The sequence below is a fragment of the Chroicocephalus ridibundus genome, chromosome 6, assembly GCF_963924245.1.
Source record: "Chroicocephalus ridibundus chromosome 6, bChrRid1.1, whole genome shotgun sequence".
In the NCBI taxonomy this organism is placed as follows: Eukaryota; Metazoa; Chordata; class Aves; order Charadriiformes; family Laridae; genus Chroicocephalus; species Chroicocephalus ridibundus.
The window spans coordinates 39,755,852-39,777,063 of NC_086289.1; the positions used below are offsets into that span (position 1 = coordinate 39,755,852).

At 42.5% G+C, this 21,212-nt stretch overlaps 1 protein-coding gene across 22 annotated transcripts in view; it reads left to right on the forward strand.

Annotated features, from left to right (window-relative positions):
• Window positions 1-21,212, forward strand: part of PCDH15 (protocadherin related 15) — an 811,115-nt gene that overhangs the window by 751,509 nt on the left and 38,394 nt on the right. For all 22 annotated transcript variants that reach the window (XM_063340181.1, XM_063340176.1, XM_063340196.1 and 19 more), the window contains 2 exons: window positions 7,536-7,751; window positions 12,054-12,142. In XM_063340181.1, the coding sequence (XP_063196251.1) occupies window positions 7,536-7,751; window positions 12,054-12,142 (305 nt within the window). The remainder of the gene's footprint in view (window positions 1-7,535; window positions 7,752-12,053; window positions 12,143-21,212) is intronic.

The window sequence follows — 21,212 nt, forward strand, 5'->3', positions numbered from 1 at the left end:
ATGACACACAGGAGAACAGGAATTACTCTTAACCATAATCCTTGAAAGCAGTCTATCTTAGGAGTTGCATACTGATCTAAAGCAATTGATAAAACACGTCTAAAATTCCCGGTTATGGATGTGTGTTACATATAGAGAGAATACTGGGATTACTTTTTTGCCCAGATGCATTTCTCCATGTTAATCTCCAGTTATTTTCTATTCATGCCCATAACCTCTAGATTTCTTGCGATATTTCCTTTTCCCTTGGGACGACAAGTAAATCTTCAGAGTGGCAAGTTCTATAGAAGTGACGTTCAACCCTAGGCACCCTGAGAGGGCTTTCTGCTGTGAAAGACAAAGCGGTCCCTTCTCTAAGTTTGCTTTTGCGTGTTACACAAGAGAACAGCTTCTGTGTAAAAGTGAACTGCTTTGCCAGTCACAATCTTGTATTAGTTAAAACAGGATTTGCAAATCACAGAGAGTCATCTGCAGGGGGAAAAACTTACTTGGTAGAAGTAAAAATCTACTTTGAAGCCTATTTGCAGTGACAGCAGCGCACCCTCAAACACGCGCAGCTGCTGTAACATCTGGCCTCTGACAGGAAGCTGCTTGCCCTGCTAAGAATAATATTGCAGCAATTCCAAGCACGCAGGTAATTTCTTTCAAAGAACATACCTCTAGATAATATGTTGGCTTACTAAACATTTTACTATAAAAAACAGTACGATTGTTTTCCTTTGGCCATGTTCAGAAAAACTCTACTACCCGTTGGGATTTTTTCAAATGTAATATTAGATTATTTCAATTAGTATGTTATTTTCTAACATTTTTAAGACTGTTAGTCCTGCACGTGCCTTCCAGGGTAAAGTACTCCCGCAGGAGCTGGAAGAGGTGAGGATTCCTGGAGTGTTGGCAGTGCTGGATCATTCCCATCCCATGGCGGATCAGCTGCATGGTCTGCACTCTCTCCCAGCACACTCACATAAACCTACCATATCGAGCAGTAACTGCTATTGGCATAGCAGGAAAATGCTATAAAATCAACATTTTTTTTTCAGAATACGAGTTTGGGAACACCTCTTCCTCAACATTTTTTCCCACGAGACAGCCTATCCAATTTGATCCATGTTTCCACACCATGGCACCATTTTGTCACCACTGGAGGAAGAAGTGAATAATTCTCACTTACTTTTTTTCTCTCTACTACCTGTATTTCTCAGAAGTCCCTGTGGAGCTGGGGCTTACTTGGAGCAGGCTGGGCAGCAGTCAGCGATACGCTTAGCAGAGTCCGCTCTTTTCATCTTTGTTGTAATCACACCTAATAAACAATGCATTTAAAGGATAAATTAATTAATCTTTGGCTCCTTGCAACCCTTGTGAAAGGTGAGTATGTGACATTTCTGAAGTCTGCACACTTCCACAGGGAATATTGTAGTGCGAGGCACATCTGTGTGGCCACACAATCACAGCATTACGTCCCCTCACCCAGAGAGACTTGTGAAAGCAATGCCATGTGGCAGTGACACTCTGATACTGCCACCAAATTGCCCGGGGGCTGACGTGTTTGGTGGTGGCTTGTTTGGGATGAGCATTAAAATCTTCATGAACTGTAGCTCCTGAAGCTATTGCATAATCATGAGGCGATACATAAAAATATCATTCTCAGCATGAGCTAAATTCAAATTAGCTGCTTAGAGTTAAATGCAATTGTTAATTTTAAATGTTTTCCAGTCTCCCTAGCAGGGTCACCCTTAATCACGAGCCCGAGGATGCTAACGGGGTATGGAAAACGAATGGGACTGGCCGGGTGTTTTTTTTTCCTTCTCCCTCGCTTAGTGCCACTAAGCAGATGGCAGGTTCAACTGTTTCCAATTAGATGCTGGTACATAAAATAGCTTTTAGAACCAGACCATTTTTGCTAGTAGGAATTTACAGATTGTTGAATATTTTCAGTTCTGAAGCCACATCTGCCATTGTACTGTTTTAGAGGCGGTTTTGCTTTGTGATTCACAGTCGCTTACGCCAGTGAGTTTGTTGTGGCTATTGCAGTTTTCCTCTTCTTTTTTTTTCCCCTGTATTTCTTCACTCCTGTGCTTTTTTACATGGTTACCTGTCTTTAGCACTTTGGAACTCAGGGTCATCAGCTTGTTTTTGCCACAAGCTGCCGCAGAATTCCATCGCTTTGCATCTCCTGGCATCTGCTCCTCAAACTCACCGTCCTTTACAGACCTCTTCCCACCGGATTCTTAGCCATAAGAATTTGAATGGCCGGTAGGGACAGCTGCTGTGTGAAGTGCTCAAACGCAACCCAAGTCTTGTGTTAATTAATTACACCAGAAAAAAACATATATACCAGGACAAACTGTAACTGGTTACAGAGGCACCACTAAAGGGATCTCTGTCACTGACAGTTTTCAGCTCCTATATTTTCATCTCTTGGCTTCCAGACATGCAGTTTGACTCGCCTCTAGTGAGTCCTATATATTCCCATACTCAAGCTACACTTTTTTTCCCCTCACAATCCTCCTAAAGCTGTAAACCAAACAAAACAAAGTACCCTTCTGCTCCCTCTCTGTTTTAAGGCAACTCATGTGTTGAAAGCACTTTTTGTTGGCAGGAGAGCAGCTGTACCCTTCATCCCGTTGCCTCTGCAGTGCTGGGCTGAATTAGACATCGCTTATCTGAGAGGGAACCCGGCGCTGACAGCATCCGTCTCTTTGCTGCCTCTGCTGTGCCAGGAATTTTTACGTTTCTTAATGACTTGCTGCGCGTTTTGTTGGCAACCCATGGATAGGAGATGTAGTCACCGAGGACACTTGGCTTATTGGTCTTTTTGCTCCAGGAGAGATAGCTGCCAATAAAGTTGTAAAAAAAATAACTGTTAATGACTTTGCAGTAAATACCCTCAATGTTAGAGCAGTGTATTTCAGCTGATGCCTGGCTGGTGTGGTGTGTTATTATGGTGGGGTTAGGGAGGACACCAAGAGTTGCGCCTCTTTCCCCGTGGGAGAGGACAGGTAAGGGCTGGAGGCGGTGCACAGCAATGCCAACAAAACACCATTTGTGTGGGCACACTTACCTTCAGTTCCAGGAGGGCTGAATTTGGCCTGGTAGTTCCTAAAATCCTACGTATTTATCCGTACTCAATCATAGCAGAATTTAGGAGACATCTGTATTTCTTGCACATAACAAAAGGAAGATATACTGCTGTAATATTAAGATTAACTATAGCTCTTTCTCTTCTTTGACAGTCATAACGCAACTCTTGAGATGTCGTATATCTCTTCCTAATGAAGTGTCAAAAATATTTACCTTCAGGACAAATTACAAGAATAGCAAACATTCTTACTGTGTATTAAGGAAGTCGGTACGTTAGTGTCGGCAGCTCACAGGCTCTCTCTGGTGGTCCTGCAAAGCTGAACGTTACGCTGAGCGTCATTAGGTTTGATCAAAGTATAAATAGCGGTGGAAAGGGGGGAAATGGGAACAACAAAGTTAAAATATTTGAAATTGAAATCTGATGGTTTTCCCAAGTTCCTCAGGTCATTTTGCACCTGGCTTTGCTCGTCTGCACGTAGATGGTTTCTGGGATGGAAATAGCCCGAGCTGTAATGATGCCGAGGCCATCAGTTTCTCGGGGGTGCCACTGAGTTCTCAGAACTTCTGAAAATCAGCTTGCAGCCTGTCTACCAGCTTTGGGCATCTCAACTGCAGGATTTTAGAGGCTGCATGCTTAAAATTCAAAATGCCTCTTTCACTGGAGTTTCATGCATTAAACTCAGCTGCAAGACTTATCGTACCATTACTTCTGAGCAACTACACTAGCCTGACATTTTTTCAGAACGGCTGACTTTATTTAATGTCTCTGCCTGCAATATTGATACCCTAATTTGGATTCAAATTTTGGCTGTCCTCAGTTGCACACATACACAAGCGTGAAATACTGAAGGTGAAATTGATTTCTGTTGTTATTGAAACAAACTACTATTAAAAGTCATATCTTTCTATTGAGATAGAATTTGCTGATATTAAAAAAATGATAGGCTTACGGCCCAGCGGAACCAATCTAATAAATCCATTTTAAGAATGAAATTGGCTTTTTATTGAAAGGGCGTAGTGCTCATCTGGCAGGGCACCTCCAGAGAGCCTGCGGCAGTTAGCTGGACAGTCTCTGTAAATCCCGTCTCGCTACGGTGAAGTCCCCAAAGGAGCCGGATCAGATAGTGCTCTGCTACCTGTGCCTCATGTGCCGGAACACATGCTGTTACAGGAATTAGTCTTTTTTTTTTTTTTTTTTTTTGTCTTCCCCAGCTCCATTACCAACATGCAAAGTTGAGCGTGGATAAGCTAGTGGGGTTTGTCAAACCAGTCTTTTCTCTGTTGTTCATGGCTTTGAACTGAGCTGTGTTGTACAACCTGTATTTGCCTGGTCTTAGATGCACCCACGCAGTGACTTGTTAGCTATGAGGCAAAGAAGTGATTATTTCTGAAAGTTGGCTGCTCTGCATCACCATGAAATCCTTTCCAAAGAGGTTTCCTTCTTGTCTGTCGAGCAGCGTGTAGGTGCTCTTCCGGTTGGATTGTCCCAAATGTTATCCCTGCTCCTACAGGCAAACGCTTCCTGATCTCTTTTTTGAGTACATGGAGGATGTAAAGCTCTCCTAGAGAATGTAGGCAAAATTGATCCAAAAAGCACCAACAGAAGATACTTTGAATGTCTCTGTAACCTATAGTTTGATATTGTCAAGGATGTTCTATTGCTGTTATGCTGGTTTTAAAAGTTTCTTTAGTAAGAATAATTTTAGTAGTAATAGTAATCCCGTGGAATCTTTCAGTTGTCATTTTAAGATTTCCTTTGCATTTGGTTAAGAACAGGTACTTGAAATGAAATATTTGATATTTAGATGTGTACAGGGTGCCCGTGCCCAAGCAGGAGCCGAGGGGTCTCTGTGCGGGGAGGCCAGTGCTGCCTTGGGCTGGGCACAAACGGTTCCAACAGCCCCACACCCAGGCACAGCTGAGGTAGGGTTTTAATTTTTGTCTTTGCTTCTCTTCATCCAAATCTATTTTATATGGCAATAAATTAATTTTTCTCAAGTTGAGTCTGTTTTGCCTGTGACGGTGACTGACAACTCCCTGGCGTTATCTCAACCCATGAGCTTTTTTATCTTATTTTCTCCCCCGTCCTGTTGAGGAGGTGGGTGAGAGAGCGGCTGGGTGGGCCTCGGGCAGCTGGCCAAGGTCAACCCACCACAACACGCTAATTTGAGAATACCTCAGATGAAACAGTGGTGGGAGTAAGTGTCCGATGAGGTCACTGCTGTTGGCACGGTTGCTGGAGCAATGAAGGTGACCCCTTGTGCAGTTTGGGCATTTATGCACTTCTTAGAAGGGCTGGGCTGAGCTCGGTGCTGAGCGCTGGCATTTAGCGCTCCAACAGTGATGGCTGTTAGCACTTGCCTATCAACCTGATTTTTAGGTCCAGCCACTTCCTCACTTCCTTGTGCCTTCATTTATTCATTCCTTCAGCAATTTACTTGTCAAAAGGAAAGCCAAAAATGAGCCTGGTCCTGAAAATCTACCTGTCAAGCTCCTGTCTGCTGGCTCCGGCATGTTTTGGGGCTGCAGTTACCTGTGCCTGTTGGATAGCAGGAGTGCTCTGGAAAAGCTCATCACTGTCTTTACCTTTTGACTGACAGAATAGGGTAGATTTCAGAAAGCTTTTAACCTTCCCCATCTTTCGTAAAAATGCTAATAAAAGGCTTTGAGATCACCCAAGAGGTAGTAATCTAAATTTTAAAAGCCTTAAAAAAAAAAAATCATAGAAGTAGAGAACAAAAGCACTTCAACACATTTTATATTTATGCTTTTCGTAGCCAAGCCAGATAAAGCTTTGTCAATTTAGAGGAAAACAAAACATTTAGAAAGGATGCAAGGACCATCTTAAACAGTCCTGTCTCTGGGATGAGTGGCAGCCAGTGTCATTGGGGGAGTCATCTTTTGGGCGGCTGCAGCACATTGGTGTGCTATGTGAAACATGTTTCCTGCCTCTAGCTAAAGCAGCCCAGGTGTTACCGCTTAAGCGCTGTGTAGTTGTATCTCTGGACTGGTAGCAGTTGGAGCAGCATGGAAAGCACACACAGTTTTGAGTACCTGGATCATTCGTCTGGCACCGGTATCTCTTGATGGTGCACAATGCAATCGGTGTGCTGCAGAGACTTGCTCTTTGTTATCTCCTCATTGGTATTCCCTCCAAATTAGCAGAAAATAAAGACAAAAGAGGAGTTAGTAAAAGTTTCCACCTTATAGATCTTGTTCGCTGATGGTGAGGAAGCAGGTAATGATGATTAATGGTCATCTGTTGAAGGCTTAATGACCTTGCACAGATAATGCTTTTTTAGATGGCAGTGGCGTATCCTGGTAAACAACTCTGCTCTGCCATAAGCCCTGACTAGGCTGTGATTATTGTTTTTAAGTCCTGGTGAAGTATGGATTTTACCCAAAGACCTGCACGTTTTTGAAGTTAAGGGTGTTTTTTCCCCAACGTTAGCTTAAGCCACAGGCTGAAGAAATTGTGCCAGTGTTTTGATAAAACTCTGCTAATAGATGCTGAGATGTCCCAGGTGCTGAGGCAGTGCTCAAGTCTAATGAGCGGGCAAAGGTACAGGCCGTAATTAGCTACCATCTCGCTGACCCCTTCCTAGACGGGCCACGTGAAAACCATTATAACGGTCCTTAAAAACACTCCCATCTGGGTATGGGTCCTGTGTTTTGAACGGGAGCATGATTGGTGCGAAGGAGTGGATCTGGAGAGGCCAGAACGGGGCTAGGCAGAGGTGTCGGGCACGAGGCAGGCCAAATAACGTAGCTCCCGGGGCTGCCTCATCAGTGCCGGGCCTGCGTCCGAATTCTGCAGCAGCTCAGCTATGAGAGTATGCCAGGGCAGCTCCGTGTCCCACGCTGGGTTTGTACATCGCGTCCATGGTGCAGCATTGCAGGAATGCCAGTCAATCTTTTTATTTATTTATTAATTGGTTTATTATAATTTTAAAAAAAAAAGGATTAAATTACTCCAAAAATATATGTGCTCAACCAGTGAGGGTGCAGAATATCGCTGAGAAGAGGGAGAATGTTCTTGTTTTGTAAGTTTGTGAATGCGTTGCTGGGGGGTTTTTTCTTTCCTATTTAATTATCAACAAGAATTTGGCAGTGGAGGTTTCTAGGAATTAAATTGTTCTTACCTGTTCGGTTTGTTGCAGTTTTGAAAAGTCCATTTATATTTTTCTTCTTTTTTTTTTTTTTTTTTTTTTTTGAGCAGTTTAGTGCCAACACAGGAGAAAGAAATTGCTGGAAAAGCAAAACTGTATGCCGCAAGGTTAAATGAACCGCTTAAAGTAGTAGTAATATCTGCTCTCTGGGATCTAATGTTTTAAACGTCAGAGTGGAAGAAATTTGCTGGACCAACTTGCAACTTTATTTAAAGGACAAGGTTAATGATTCTTTGCATGCATGTTTACTTTATTTGCCTTTGCTTGTTTTCTTTTTCCTATTAGGCTGATGATAAAGACACTGGGAATTACAGTGCCATGCAATACAGACTCATCATTCCTCCAATCAAGGATGGTAAAGAAGGTTTTGTGATTGAAGCTTACACAGGGCTAATAAAAACTGCTATGCTGTTCAAAAATATGAGAAGATCCTATTTCAAGTTTCAGGTCATTGCAACTGACGATTATGGAAAAGGACTGAGCAGCAAAGCAGAAGTACTTGTAAGTATGAGCCAGGCATTATCGTCATGGAATAATTCCTGAGGAAATTCAAACACTACATGAAGTTTATTTCCAGGCAGACCTATAGGAACGCCATAAACTGTGTGTACTTAAATCTTTTTAAGTCACTGAAATAAACCTTTTTTTTTTTTTAACCCAAAAGCTTTTGTGACCATATGAAACGTGTTCATGTTTCATGGCAGAGCCCTCATCTCAGTTAGCACACTAGACATGATGTTCAGTATTTTATTTATTCAACGAGCCATTGTTAATGGTTCAATTTCGATCCTAATTGTTTGCATTAGACATGGACCCTAGGTTATGTTCTGCGTCTTCTGGACCCAGACGGCAGCAAAAAAGGTGCTGGTTTTGTGCGTTACAAGTATAAAGCAGATCACACCTGTGTGGTCGGACACAAGTATTTAGAGATCATCTCCACCTGCTCTCCAAGCCAGCCAGGCGCAGCCAGCTCCCACACCGGAGCTGTGAAGCAGCGTTAGCATGGGAGGAAACCCTGGTTAATAAGCCAAGCTGAAGGCTTCCTGACTTGGGCTGTGCTCTGTGTTAACATCAGCACCCAGCTGCTGGGGCAGAGTTAGATCGGGTGTATTGAGGTGCAGGCAACTACCTGAGCAAACAGTCCCTGAAAGCTGCGAGTCAGTTGACTTAGTGGGGAAAGCCGAGGTTGCCATGTCTTGTTTGCACGTGTCTGGAAGGGAGACACAATTTTGGGCTGAGACGGTACTTTTTAAGTTTTCAGGGAAGCGACGTTTCAAAAATGGCACCGGCTTTAGGCCTTGAGCTCCTGTTTTTGTGCCGAGGAAAGAACATTGACTTAGTCCAGTCACAGAAACCATCAAAGCTAAATTTCTTTAAAGCCTATATAACGTGATGGATTGGATTAATATTAGCATAATGTCATAGGGATGAAGTGCATTATCTAGTTCATGGGAACGCTGTCAAATGATACAGATGATAGCCATAATACTTGGTATATTGAGTTATACAGGAATTCAGCAAATAAACATAATGTATGATGTCCTCATGCTTGACCTCCCAAAATGATAGGGCATTCGCATGCAATTTATGCAGTAATAGTATATTAAAATATAGCCAGAAGGTATCGACATTAAAATTAGAAAGTGAAGTATGTCTCATTAATTTATAGAGGTATCTTTAGGTTGTCTGAGTGAGTGATGACTGCTCTAGTACGGTGTTTTTGAGCAAGATGTGAAAGCTTAAGAGTAGCTGCAGATACAATTACAGACTGACACCATCCTACCATGAAAGTTTGGGTTTGCTCTAAGCGTGATCCATATGTGAAGATCCTTTCTAACTAAACTAAGCTGTTCCTGGGCTTCGTGATTTGAACAGAATTTATCCTGCTGACACTGTGGTCTCAGGTGCTGAGACAGGGAGGTGTTAATTCCTTTCAATTCAAGCTCAAGGAGTGCACATAGATAAGGGAAATGAATTTAATTACTCTCGGGCAAGAGAATAAGATGTGGGGGAAGAAGATAGGATTGCACTGGAAGGAGGTCTAGGGAGAAGACGTGGGGCAACACCAGAGGGACAGTACTGCAAAGAACCTGAGCAGAGCAAGGTATCCTCCAAAATTTGAGCCAGGATGCTTCCTCAGAGTGCTGCACAGCTCTGGGAGCAGCATAAGCTGCCGACTGCACCGGTAAAATGTTTTCATGCCATGGGGGATGGTCCATGTGAAGGATACCAGTCTGTTCCTGATGGTGGGGACTGGCAGGATGGCTCAAGTTAGACATCCCTAGGTCTACGGTTTGGTTCCATGTGATGGGATTTCCCTTTTTAGCCTCTGTGAGAGAAAAAGAAGAAATAACAAATTACATTTTAAAGTAAGTTTGCTGCAAGTAAGCACTTAAAGGTACTATGTAAATGTGGGCAGTGAATATTCACTATGATACGATCTTTAATCAAACGTTTATTGGGGTTTGGGGGGATTCCACGGCCCATTCCTCATTCAGCTCTCAGCATAAGCTACTGCCGGGAATCCGTTGGTGCCATGTAACGAACAAGACTGTTAGTGGGCTCTGCCTTGCTTGATTGAAAAATTGGAAAGTGCCTGGTGAATGAAGCATGGGATACAAAGGGGTATCGCTTATGTGCTAGTGGTTATCAAGAATCATATGCTTTCCCTGCCTCTGCTGCAAGCTTCCAGTTTGTGCTAATTTGATTAAACCTGGAGCTTCACTCGTTTTTAGCAATGTATTCTTCAGATACTTATGGACATGAGACATCTGAACACGCTGACTTCCAGCCCTGTAATTTAGGCTGGTGCCTGCTAATTAGCATCATGGGACCTGGCTGTATTTTTGCTCAGTAGACTGGAAGTAGCAAAAGCTTTCTAAGGAACGGTGGGTCGGAAGATCCCTGGTAACTGCCCCAAAATGCTTCCAGAACACGGTGATGCCTCAGGAAGAGCCTTTGCTTTCACACACCTTCCACTTCTGCCCCCAGCATGTTTCCATCTCTCCTCGAGTGGAAGGGAACAGTTTCTCCCTACAGCTTTTCTTACAATGTAGTTAAATTGGACTCAGTTCCTCAACTCAATGCTATTTTTAATAATTGAAAAATGGAAGCTTTTACAAGTGTGGATAGCAAGCAAGTTAATGTTACTATGGAAACCTTAACTTTTTCTTGATTTTTTTGTTCGACAGCATTGTTTTACTATAGCTTGTCATGAATGCATGTTTATTCATATTTTTGTATTCGAACAATTAGTTATAATTGTGATTTCCTTGAATATCAAAAGAACTATTGCCTTTTTTAAGTGTTGCATTTGTGCAGTACTCAGTACCTAGGTGCAGAGTGGTTGCTTGACTTGGCTAATATAGTTAATTCTATTACGCTGTTTGTTGCTTTAGAGTTCCTTTCAATGATCTTAGTCTAAAATTTATTTTGAGTTCATTATAATTGTGTTTTTCTTACACAGTAGTCTGTACGTGCTGATCAGTGCATCTGATGACATTTCAAGAACATTTAAATATTTAAAGTTGAATTAAGCTTCAAAGCTGGTGAATCGGTGTTTGATGTGAAAGTATATTATGGCTTGTCTGCTGAAGGGCTTTACAGGGCTCAGACTTCTCTTTTGAAAATCAGGGGTTGTTTTTTTTCTTTCAGAATTGAATCAGCTAACTCTGATTTTTAAATTTATTGGGTTTAACATTGTCCTACTTTTCCAAATTTAATTCCAGAATCCTCCATAGGGAGTATAGGTTTGGAGTATAACGTTTGCTGTCATGCCTATGTGGACGTGAGGCAAGTTTTAAGAAACGTTTTATTTTCTCCACCGGTACGGGAAGTAACTGTTCCGTTCACAACCCAAGGGGAGCTTGTCTGTGCTGGTGGAGAAAGAGCTATTACAAATGCAAAATCATTTAAAAGGGAGGGAAAAGCATGCAATCATTTTACTGGAAGGCAGCCTTTTCTTGGGATAAAAATAGCTGGAGGAGACTACATCAGGAGATGTGGAAGCAGAGTTTGCCAACTCTGCTGAATTTGACGCACGCGTGTAGTTCCTTCTGCTCCCTGACCATCCAACCTGTGGCTGAGAAACAGAGGAGTTACGTTGCTTTTGCAGCAGAAAATGCTAATGTGAGAGATTTGTTCTGAGGTCAGTCAGTTCTTTCGTGGAATTCTAGATATTTATTTTTTTTTTAAACAAAGCACACAAGTGTTGAGTGCATTAAACAGGCATTTTCCAGTCCTTTTAAATAAAAGTGCAATGGTAAAATGCACATAGTTATGCAATTTTATGGCAGAGAGAGATAACCTAAAAAAAAAATTGGAGATTAAAACACTCAAGACTTCAAAATAGATGAACAATTTCCTTTGAGATTTTCTAACAAAGTATCATTGATTTAGTTGAATTAATCTGGTATTTGCATTTATGTTGGTGCAAACTGCATATTTCCAAGGTTGGATTTTCCTGTCAAGTCATCAAAAATACTAAAATGCTTATAAGTGATTTTGAATATGGCACGTACAGTCTAAACTACGAAGAACAGGTTTTGTAGTCACTCTCTGAAAAATCTCTAATTCTGATGCAGTCCTGCAATTACAGTTCTAGTTAAATCTTTGCCTGCTGTTTATTGGTTTTGGCTACCAAGCAAAGCAAGATTTCCCAGCTCTCTTATTCGGAATTAAAATGAGAAATCCGTACATCAGGGCATGGCTATGAAGGGAGAAAAGTAATTATTCCATTCTTTTTTGTTTGGGGAGGATGTTATGCATGGGAGTGCCAATTCAATTTCACTCTTTTGTTTCCAGGTCTCTGTGGTCAATCAGTTGGATATGCAAGTCATCGTCTCTAATGTTCCTCCCACCCTTGTGGAGCAAAATAAAGATCAACTCATAGGGTAATACATTTATTTACTCTACAAATATCAGACAATTCACTGGTTTGTGTTTAGATTCCACAAGGAGGGCTCCCTTTATGCCATGACCCATTTTTTTGCCAAAAGACTTGAAAATGAGCAAGCGGGTGTTTTGACGAGGAGCACAACTGGCTGAGTGACAGCACTGCACTCCCCGCCCCCAATCCAGATTTTCCCCTTCCCCTGGAGAAGGCAGAGGTACAGCACTTCTTTGCTTGCACATCTGCCCGCTTTGCGGCCTGAAACTAGGTTCCGAGCTGCCCCTAATACAGACCGTAGTGGAGCCTCCAAACTGCGAGCGCAGAACCTGCATCTGTCAAAATCCAGGCTGTGAAATGCATAGAGCATGTCTCCGAAAGGCTGCGGCATTGTGTCTCAGTGAGCCATATTGCTTCACTGCTGTTTTATTTGGGTGACATAGCTGTAAGGGAAAGCAGAATTTAGAAAATTTATACTGGTACAATTAATGCTACTAACATCATTACATAAAATTTTAATTGCAAAAAATTGGTAGCAGGGTGTCATTATTCAGGCCTAGCAGGTATAAAATGTTGTGATGGACGGTGGGTAGTGGGAAACATTAATGCTTTGCAATAGAAGTGATGTATTTTATCATACTGGAAGCCAGCTAAAATCCTTTTGGTAAAAAATGTTTTAATAGCGCTCATTCACCACAACATCATCAGCTTCCAGGAGTCAGGTTTTCACTTTTAGCTCCTTTTTGTAAGACAAGGACAATTTTTTATACTTGGTGTCATTAGATATATAACCATGAATTAGACCACACGGGAAAGAAAATACTATAGGAAACTGTTTAAAAACAATCTTTGTACTTTTCTGTCACTTTAATCAGTGATGAATGGCATTTCTCAGATTTTAACATGTCCGTTCCATCCTGAGAGTTGTCATGCCTTACTTCTCGGAAATTGAAATACCTTAGAGTTGATGATATAATCGCTCACTGAAAAAGAAGTGTGTTGTCTCCAAATGGCTCGCGTCTTCATTGGGCTAGGAAAATATATCGATGAATTTGCTTCTGGAGATTTAGGACATGTTCCACGTTTCTCTCTCTGTTTTGAGCCAGGTGTAAATTAGCTCTGATAGATTCTAAAGTCAGAAACACTAAGTTTTTCAGGCAATAGTCTGTATTTACAGGGACTCCATTTCCTAGAGCTAAGAATAATAAAGAAGTCTGTTGCTTACCACTTAAGATCTAGCTTTCCAAAAGGGTCAGGTGTTGGTGTGGACTGGAGAGATGAAGAAAGATATATATTTTAGTGACAGTAATAGGAAAAGTTAGCTTTTGCTTTGCTAAGCCTTCAAGTTCACCTCACCATGCCGCGCTGTACAATTTTCTCCTCACACAGTAATGTGTAGCCTTCCTGGGCATCTGTTTTGTTGAGTGGAGAAGACGAAGATATGTTCAGTACTGTGTTTCTACATGACCTGGCACGGAGCTCGTGTGAAATTGGACTTAGGCTGTGTTTGAGATCTTCCCGGTTTTGGACCGTCCTGCAGCCAAAGGGGCCACCAGCAAAATGCAGAGGGCTCTTACAGAAGGTGGTTTGAAAGCAGGGTAGGACAAGCCTGGCTTGAATGAAGAGTGTCAAATGCATGACACGCGTGTTGTGGGACCGAGGGAGTGAATGCTGCAGTGGGTGGCACGGCAGGAATGGCAGGAGCAGGTACCGTCTCACCCTTGTGCATCCCTGCAAAAATCTCCTTTTGCAAACACAGGAGCGGCTTGTTTCCAGCCCCCAGCAGGTCTCCGCGGTGTTCAGTGCCTCAACAATAAATCGTACCATAACCATACCCTCACTCTTCTCCTCCAGGGCCCGGAGCTGGCACATCCTGCCACGGTCTTGGAAAACGGCCCAGAGCCACATTCCTCAGTCTCCGTGCTCCAAAAAACTCTTTTCTGCCAGGTTGGAGGCTTCTAAAACTTGTTTCATGCTGTTCTGGCCCTTGCGCATGAAAGTCTCTGACAGATGTGTAAATATTTCACAGCGAATGAAGCTTTTTGAATGAGTATGAAAATGAGAAAACATGGCCAGGTTTTGAATTCTCAAAATTAGCTTGGGAAGCCTTTACCTTCCCAAACACCGTGAGGCCAGCAAATGAGTATAGCAGAAGAATTTAACTTCTGAGGATGGGCTTCCAAGGACAAACTTTGCAAGCAAAGGTTGCATTAGCTTGTCTTAAAATTGTCGCATCCTTTATTGAAAATACTTGCAGAGAGCAGAAGTCCCAGAAATAAATTTTGCATGTGTGTACTTGTCTGTTTCACATGGAAATGTATTTGTTTCATTGCTATCTTCAAATTTCTTGGATTTTCCTCCTAAAGTTTAAAAGAATGCCATCTCCTTGTTTTTATAAATGCTTTAATAATTCAGGCAGGACATAAAAACAATAGGAATTTGTGATTTTTCCTGCACTATACAGAAGATATAATCACAGGCAAAGGGAAAACATATAATTTGGAGACCACCTCTGGCAGAAGTATTTTCACTCAGAGAGGTTTCTGAGCCATTTCAAATAATGCACTAATGTATAAAATTAGAACACTTTGTATAATTCATTAACAGATAAAAAGAGTATGTCATTAAATTAGTCACTACAGAAGTTATTTGGCTCTTTCTCCTCTTTTTTTTTTTTTTTTGGCACTGGAGTGACGGTAAATATTAATTTCTGAAAATACAACATTTAACCACCAATTGCAACACTTGGTGATGGGGCACGTTGGGGAAGTGGGCAGCTGGGTTACTTTTTGAAATTATAGTGATTTTTCACAATAAAATAAATAGTGATTTAAACAACTTCAGGCAACAAGTTATAACAGCTTCTCCCCAGCTGCCTGTAATTTTCACTAGAGAGTGGGTACAAGGTATTAAGAAATATCTAATTCAGTTCTTCCGTACTGGAAAGGCTTACTCAGCATAGCACTGAGATGTATATTGCTTAATGGTCCAAATAACGGAAGCAAACCACAGAAGAAAAGATTTAAAACATCATTATCTGTTTGGTTTAGGCGTTTGGGCTTTTTGAGGGCTACAATGGGTATGTCTTCAGCTGACGTTTCTGATAGCGGCATGATGCTTTGCAGTCATTCTGTCAGCACCTCGCTTTTCCTCCAACAGCTTTCATTTCATCAACAAGCTTTTCAGCTCCTCTGGACTGCACATCAATGTCAGATTTGCCATTTCTCTCCCCAACTCTAATTATGTCTGTTCAGATAGGTCCATTTATGTCTGCTACGGAAGATGACAGAGAAAATGGAGCAAGGCTTAGTGGAAAATTCAGTGTGTGTTCCTCTCCTTCAAGAAAACTTGGTGAAGGCGGACGACAGAGTGTTCTTTAAACACAGCAATGTTTGTGAGTGCTTCCTTGTTGGGCAAGGAACAGCTTCACTGGAATAAAATAGCCAGCTTCATGCTCAGAGCATTTAGTTCTTTGCTTTTCACGTGACTGCAAACTTAAGCCTCCAGGTAAAATCAGAAACACCACATTGCCAAGAGAGACCTGTGTTTCTCATCCCATAGGTAACAGAAATATCTTGTGAATTAAATTCTTCTATATGCACTTCTACACATGGCGCGTCATTTTCTCGGAGATGGAATAATGGAGTGGCTCAAAATGAGCGCTTTGATGAAATTCTCCATAGATATTCCTCTTGAAAAGGCTGTTGTAAATGCCACAAAATTGAGATAATACTGCTCGGGGAGCTCTGTTTTTTCCTGAACTAGAGCTAGCCAAAACCATTTGGGCATCTTTTTCAATGTTAATGGTTTCTGCATTGTGTGTGCTTTCTGAGCCGACCAGGTGGGTAAAGAAAACTTACTTAGCTACACTGGGACTGCCCTGGAGTTGTTGAAGGGTGGTAGGAGGATTGTCTCCTCACTTTCAAAAATCATACGAGGTGTCCCATGTTCTTCTTTTGTCCCGTTAGTGAAAAGGGAGTTTCTTCTCCATCCGTATAAAGAAAATCTTTTAACGGTGGTGTAGGAATCTTTCATTGGAAAGAGGGTCTGATCGAAATCACCTCATACTGCTGATAAATGTACACAGATACAACAATAGGTAATTACTTTATTATTTAATAACAACTTACATAATTTAAACACTGAAATCCTGACTTCCCGCATCAAGAAGTTTCTGTAGTCTCGTGTCTTTTCGGTGTGGTCTCGGTGGGGATTCCCTTTTTATATATTTTGACTAGTTGTATCTGGTCGGCTTTTGAGCTGCCTTCTCTCTGCATCGCCCTGGCACCTTTCCTTCCCGGGCTGAGGAATCTGGGTGCCTGCAGCCTCCTGGCCAGACCCACCTCTCGATGTGGAATCCAAGTGCAAATGTTCTTGGGTAGCAACTTCATCTGTCTTCTGGATGTTCATGTGTATTGTGTGTATCTTAATAGAGGTTGTTCCCTACTTTTCAAGACAAAAATACTGGAAATAGCACATGTGACAATTCCAGGGAACTTTTCTTCATGCGTATTTTGGCCTGTTATAGGCTGCATTCCTTTAATACCCTAACGTTTATAAAAGAATGAAGCAGTCCCATAGTTAAAGAAAATCCACACTCAAAACTCTAATGCGATGTACAAGTGACCAGGCAGGTTTTTTACTAGGAACTCCAAACGTAAAATCAAGTGCTGATCCTCAGATATATACTGAGGGAGTCTAAGCATATGAATATTCATCCTGCTGACTTATTAGTTTGCATATATAAAGTTGACTGCCATCATTTCTCAAAGGAGTGTCTGCTCTGCTTTGCTGCTTAGAAACTGTGGTCCACTTAAAAGAAATGTCATAATATACACTATAGTAATATATATTGCTATAAATTATGTATCATAATACACATCAAATGTACATTGTACATCATATATAATCTTATGTATAATTGTAGTGTATGAGATAATCTATTTTTTATATAGGAGCTGGAATGCACAGCCCTCTCTTTAGGGAAGTGGCTCAGAACGTGGATGATTTCCCGTCAGTTGTGTTTGGCTGTTGACAATATAGCAAATGGTATTTTCTAATCTCAGGTGCAGAAGCTAGTTGGTGGCATTTAATAGGGACAGCTGACACAAGTGCTCTACATGGTACTTGTGTATATCATTGTATTTTATTTATTTCTTCCTGCTTGCTTTTTCGTTAGAATGCCGGTGTGTTCAGTAATTGGGAGGATGAGTGGACGCCTCTGAAATGTAGCGTATTTATCAAGCTGTGGCTGTGTATAATGAAATCAGATGTTACGAGGCATCACTGGGGTTCCAGCGTTCCCGGTACCTTCAGCAAAGCCAGACACAGCTGCCCCTCGGATGGGCCGCCTTAGAGGCACCGGTTTGGAAATGCAGTGCTGCTGCAAGCGCTCCCGACAGGCTTAAAATATTCAGCCACGAATTTGTAGAAAATGAGCGCGTCTCTCCTGCTGGATGTAGGTGCAGTATTTAAATCACTCAGACTCGTTAGTTTTCCCATAGGGGAAGTACCATTCTGTTGCTTGCTTTATGATTTTTGCCACATAATTACTGAATTAAGCCAAATTACAGGTGACTGGACTTTCTGCATATCAGGGTGGTGGCAGTGAACTTGCCATTTAAGCACTCTTCAGAGCTAGCACTTACGTTCCTCCCCATTATTAAATGTTCGTTAGTCGCAGGTACTGCTGTAGCTGCCTTGGTCTTTGCCTCAGCGCTCTCTGACGCTGTTGTTTGGGTTCGTTTTGCACCTGGCCCTTTGGTCCGCTTCCCCTCTGCCTTTTTCCCTTTCACTTCTTTGCACTGCATTGTTTGATTCTAAATTCAATTGCAAAATTAGCAAATAAATAAATAATGAGTTTAGAGGGACATTTCCCACCAACCGGCTGCATCGTATTTCGTTATCTACCCTCTGTTTGGCTTTGCTTGGAGAATGCATGTCCTGTAGTTCCCGCTTTGTGCAGCGTTTAACAGAGCCCATTCCATTTCTTAGCTCCCTCCTCTGTAATCAGAATGATTAATAACATTAATAACATTAATGATTAATAACATTTTTGAAGACATCACTCCAATCTTCAAAAAAGGCAAGAAGGAGGACCCAGGGAACTACAGGCCGGTTAGTCTCACCTCTGTCCCTGGGAAGGTAATGGAGCGACTCATTCTGGATGTCGTCTCCAAACACGTAGAGGAACAGGAAGTTATTGGAAGTGGTCAGCATGGATTTACCAAGGGCAAATCACGCCTGATCAATCTGATAGCTTTCTATGATGTTATAACGGGTTGGCTGGATGAGGGGAGAGCCGTAGATGTCATCTACCTTGACCTTAGCAAGGCTTTTGACACTTGTCTCCCATAACATCCTCATTAGGAAGCTGAGGAAGTATGGGCTAGACGAGGTGACAGTGAGGTGGATCAAGAGCTGGCTGAGTGACAGAACTCAGAGGGTTGTGATCAGCGGCATAGAGTCTAGTTGGAGGCCTGTAACGAGTGGTGTCCCTCAGGGGTCAATACTTGGACCAATTTTGTTCAATATATTCATTAATGACCTAGATGAGGGGACAGAGTATATCCTCAGCAAGTTTGCTGATGATACCAAGCTGGGAGGGGTGGCCGACACTCCAGAGGGCCGTGCTGCCATCCAGTGTGACCTGGACAGGCTGGAGAGCTGGGCAGAGAAGAACCTAATGAGGTTCAACAAAAGCAAGTGTAGGGTCCTGCACCTGGGAAGGAAGAATGCCAAACACCAGTATAGGTTAGGGGCGGACATGCTGGGAAGCAGCTCTGAGGAGAAGGACCTGGGGGTCCTGGTAGACAGCAAATTATCCATGAGCCAGCAGTGTGCCCTTGTTGCCAAGAAGGCCAATGGCATCCTGGGCTGCATAGGGAAGACTGTGGCCAGTAGGTCGAGGGAGGTCATTCTCCCCCTCTACTCTGCACTGGTGAGGCCACAACTGGAGTACTGTGCCCAGTTTTGGGCTCCCCAGTTCAAGAGGGACAGGGAACTACTGGAGCGAGTCCAGCGTAGGGCAACCAAGATGATTATGGGACTGGAGCACCTCCCTTATGAGGAAAGGCTGAAAGAGCTGGGACTCTTTAGTCTGGAGAAGAGAAGGTTGAGGGGGGACCTGATTAATGTTTACAAGTATCTAAAGGGTGGGTTTAAGGAGGACGGAGCCAGGCTCTTTTCAATGGTTCCCAGCGACAGGACGAGAGGCAATGGGCACAAGCTAGAACATAGGAAGTTCCGTTCAAATACACGGAAAAGCTTCTTTACGGTGAGGGTGACAGAGCACTGGAACAGGCTGCCCAGGGAGGTTGTGGAGTCCCCTTCTCTGGAGATTTTCAAGACCCGCCTGGATGCAGCCCTGAGGGATGTGCTTTAGGCAGTCCTGCTCTAGCAGGGGAGTTGGACTAGATGATCTCTAGAGGTCCCTTCCAACTCTGAAGATTCCGTGATTCCGTGATTAGGCTACCTTTATTAAGTTAGGTAATACACACCAAAGCTTATTCAACTCCAGCTTTTCCACTTGCTACTTCCACTGCCAGCTGGGAAGCACTGGTTCAGCGATCTTCTCCCCCCTCCTCTCAGTAATTCCAAACGTTGTTCTGTTCGTGCACTTTCTCTGAAGCACTGTAACGCAGTGCGTGGCTTCTCAGATAAAGCTGTAAACTCCTGCTTTATTCAGAAATTGCTTACTATTGCAGTAAAAGCCCTTTTGTGCTGAGATCTGAAGATAGGTCTTCTGGGTCGAAGTCAGGCTGTCTCTGCATATTACTCTTGGGTGAGTGTGGTGTAATGTTCCTTCTGCGAGTGGGAAAAATGATACTGAAATAAAAAGTTGGAGTGCACGTAGGTTTTTGGGAGGACAGGCTTATACGTGAGGAATGCAAAAAGAAGAAAAGAAACTTTAGCAATATGTGAGAAAGCACATTGCCTTTATGGTGTGCAATCCAATATGCTTTTATAGGATTAGGGTAAGTATGGACATTGTCTCTGGGTTGTTTTCTAAATAATTTAGCTGGTATTGTATGCAGAGTAAATTGGCTCAGTGGTGCTCCTTCCTGCTAGATACATGCCTTGCGTGTGATATACAAGTAGAAATAATCTTTGTCAAAAGGCTATTTTATAAAGAAGGAATAGTCTTAGGCTTGAAATAACCCCTACTTATGCCTTTTTTTATTCTACATTGCAGCAAAAGCAGGCCAACTTAGCTGACTAGTAAATGTTTCATTATTCATTATTATTACTCAGTTATTTTGGGGAACTAGAATTTTCAGAGGAGGAGCCAAAAGTTATGCAGGATATCTCGTCTTCAACACTTGTAGCTCCAAGTCTATGTTACTTTGTAGTCCTGAAAGAAAGAATGGATTCTTTTCTTTTTTTTTTTCTTTCTTAAAATATTTTTATGTGCTCCACAAACACAGCAGGCTATCAAATTACTAGAGAACTGAAAAGGTTTTTTTTCCCCATAGAATTTTCTGCTAAGAAAATTGTGGAGTAATTAAATTCGGGTCCAGGTGAGGATCTAAAATGTTCTGTAAATTGAATTGTTTCTTTTGTTTGAGTGCTGATTCAGAGGATGCGCACACAACTTCGCAGTTCAGCTCAAGGGTATAAAACTACTGAAGCGTTGGCAGTGCTCTTTCAGGCCGTGTCATGTATCTTCTCCGCCAGAGACAAGGGAGGGTCATTAAACCTTGCTGTTGACTTCCCAGGTCTCACAGGATGAGTGTTAGTCTAGTTGAGTTGCCATTGCTGCTGGGCTCTCATGCGGCTGATTCCGTATCTCGTATTTTGAGGTGAATTAACTGACTCATATGGACTTTCACATTAGTTTACAGAGAAGCTTCCAAGTGGTCCTTTGCATCTTTCCCATGCTGGATGAATCCCATCCTGGGGCATGCGTCTGGCATGCCGGATTCGTGCAGCTGTGGGGAGAAAGCAGCACGATGCTGTGATGCCAGGGTACACCCCCTAATTTAGTCCTGTGCTCAGCAGGGTCTTTCTCTGCCTGTAACAGGGTGCAGCAGCCTCAGCCCGGCCATGCGATGTGATGCCTCAGGAGCACGTAT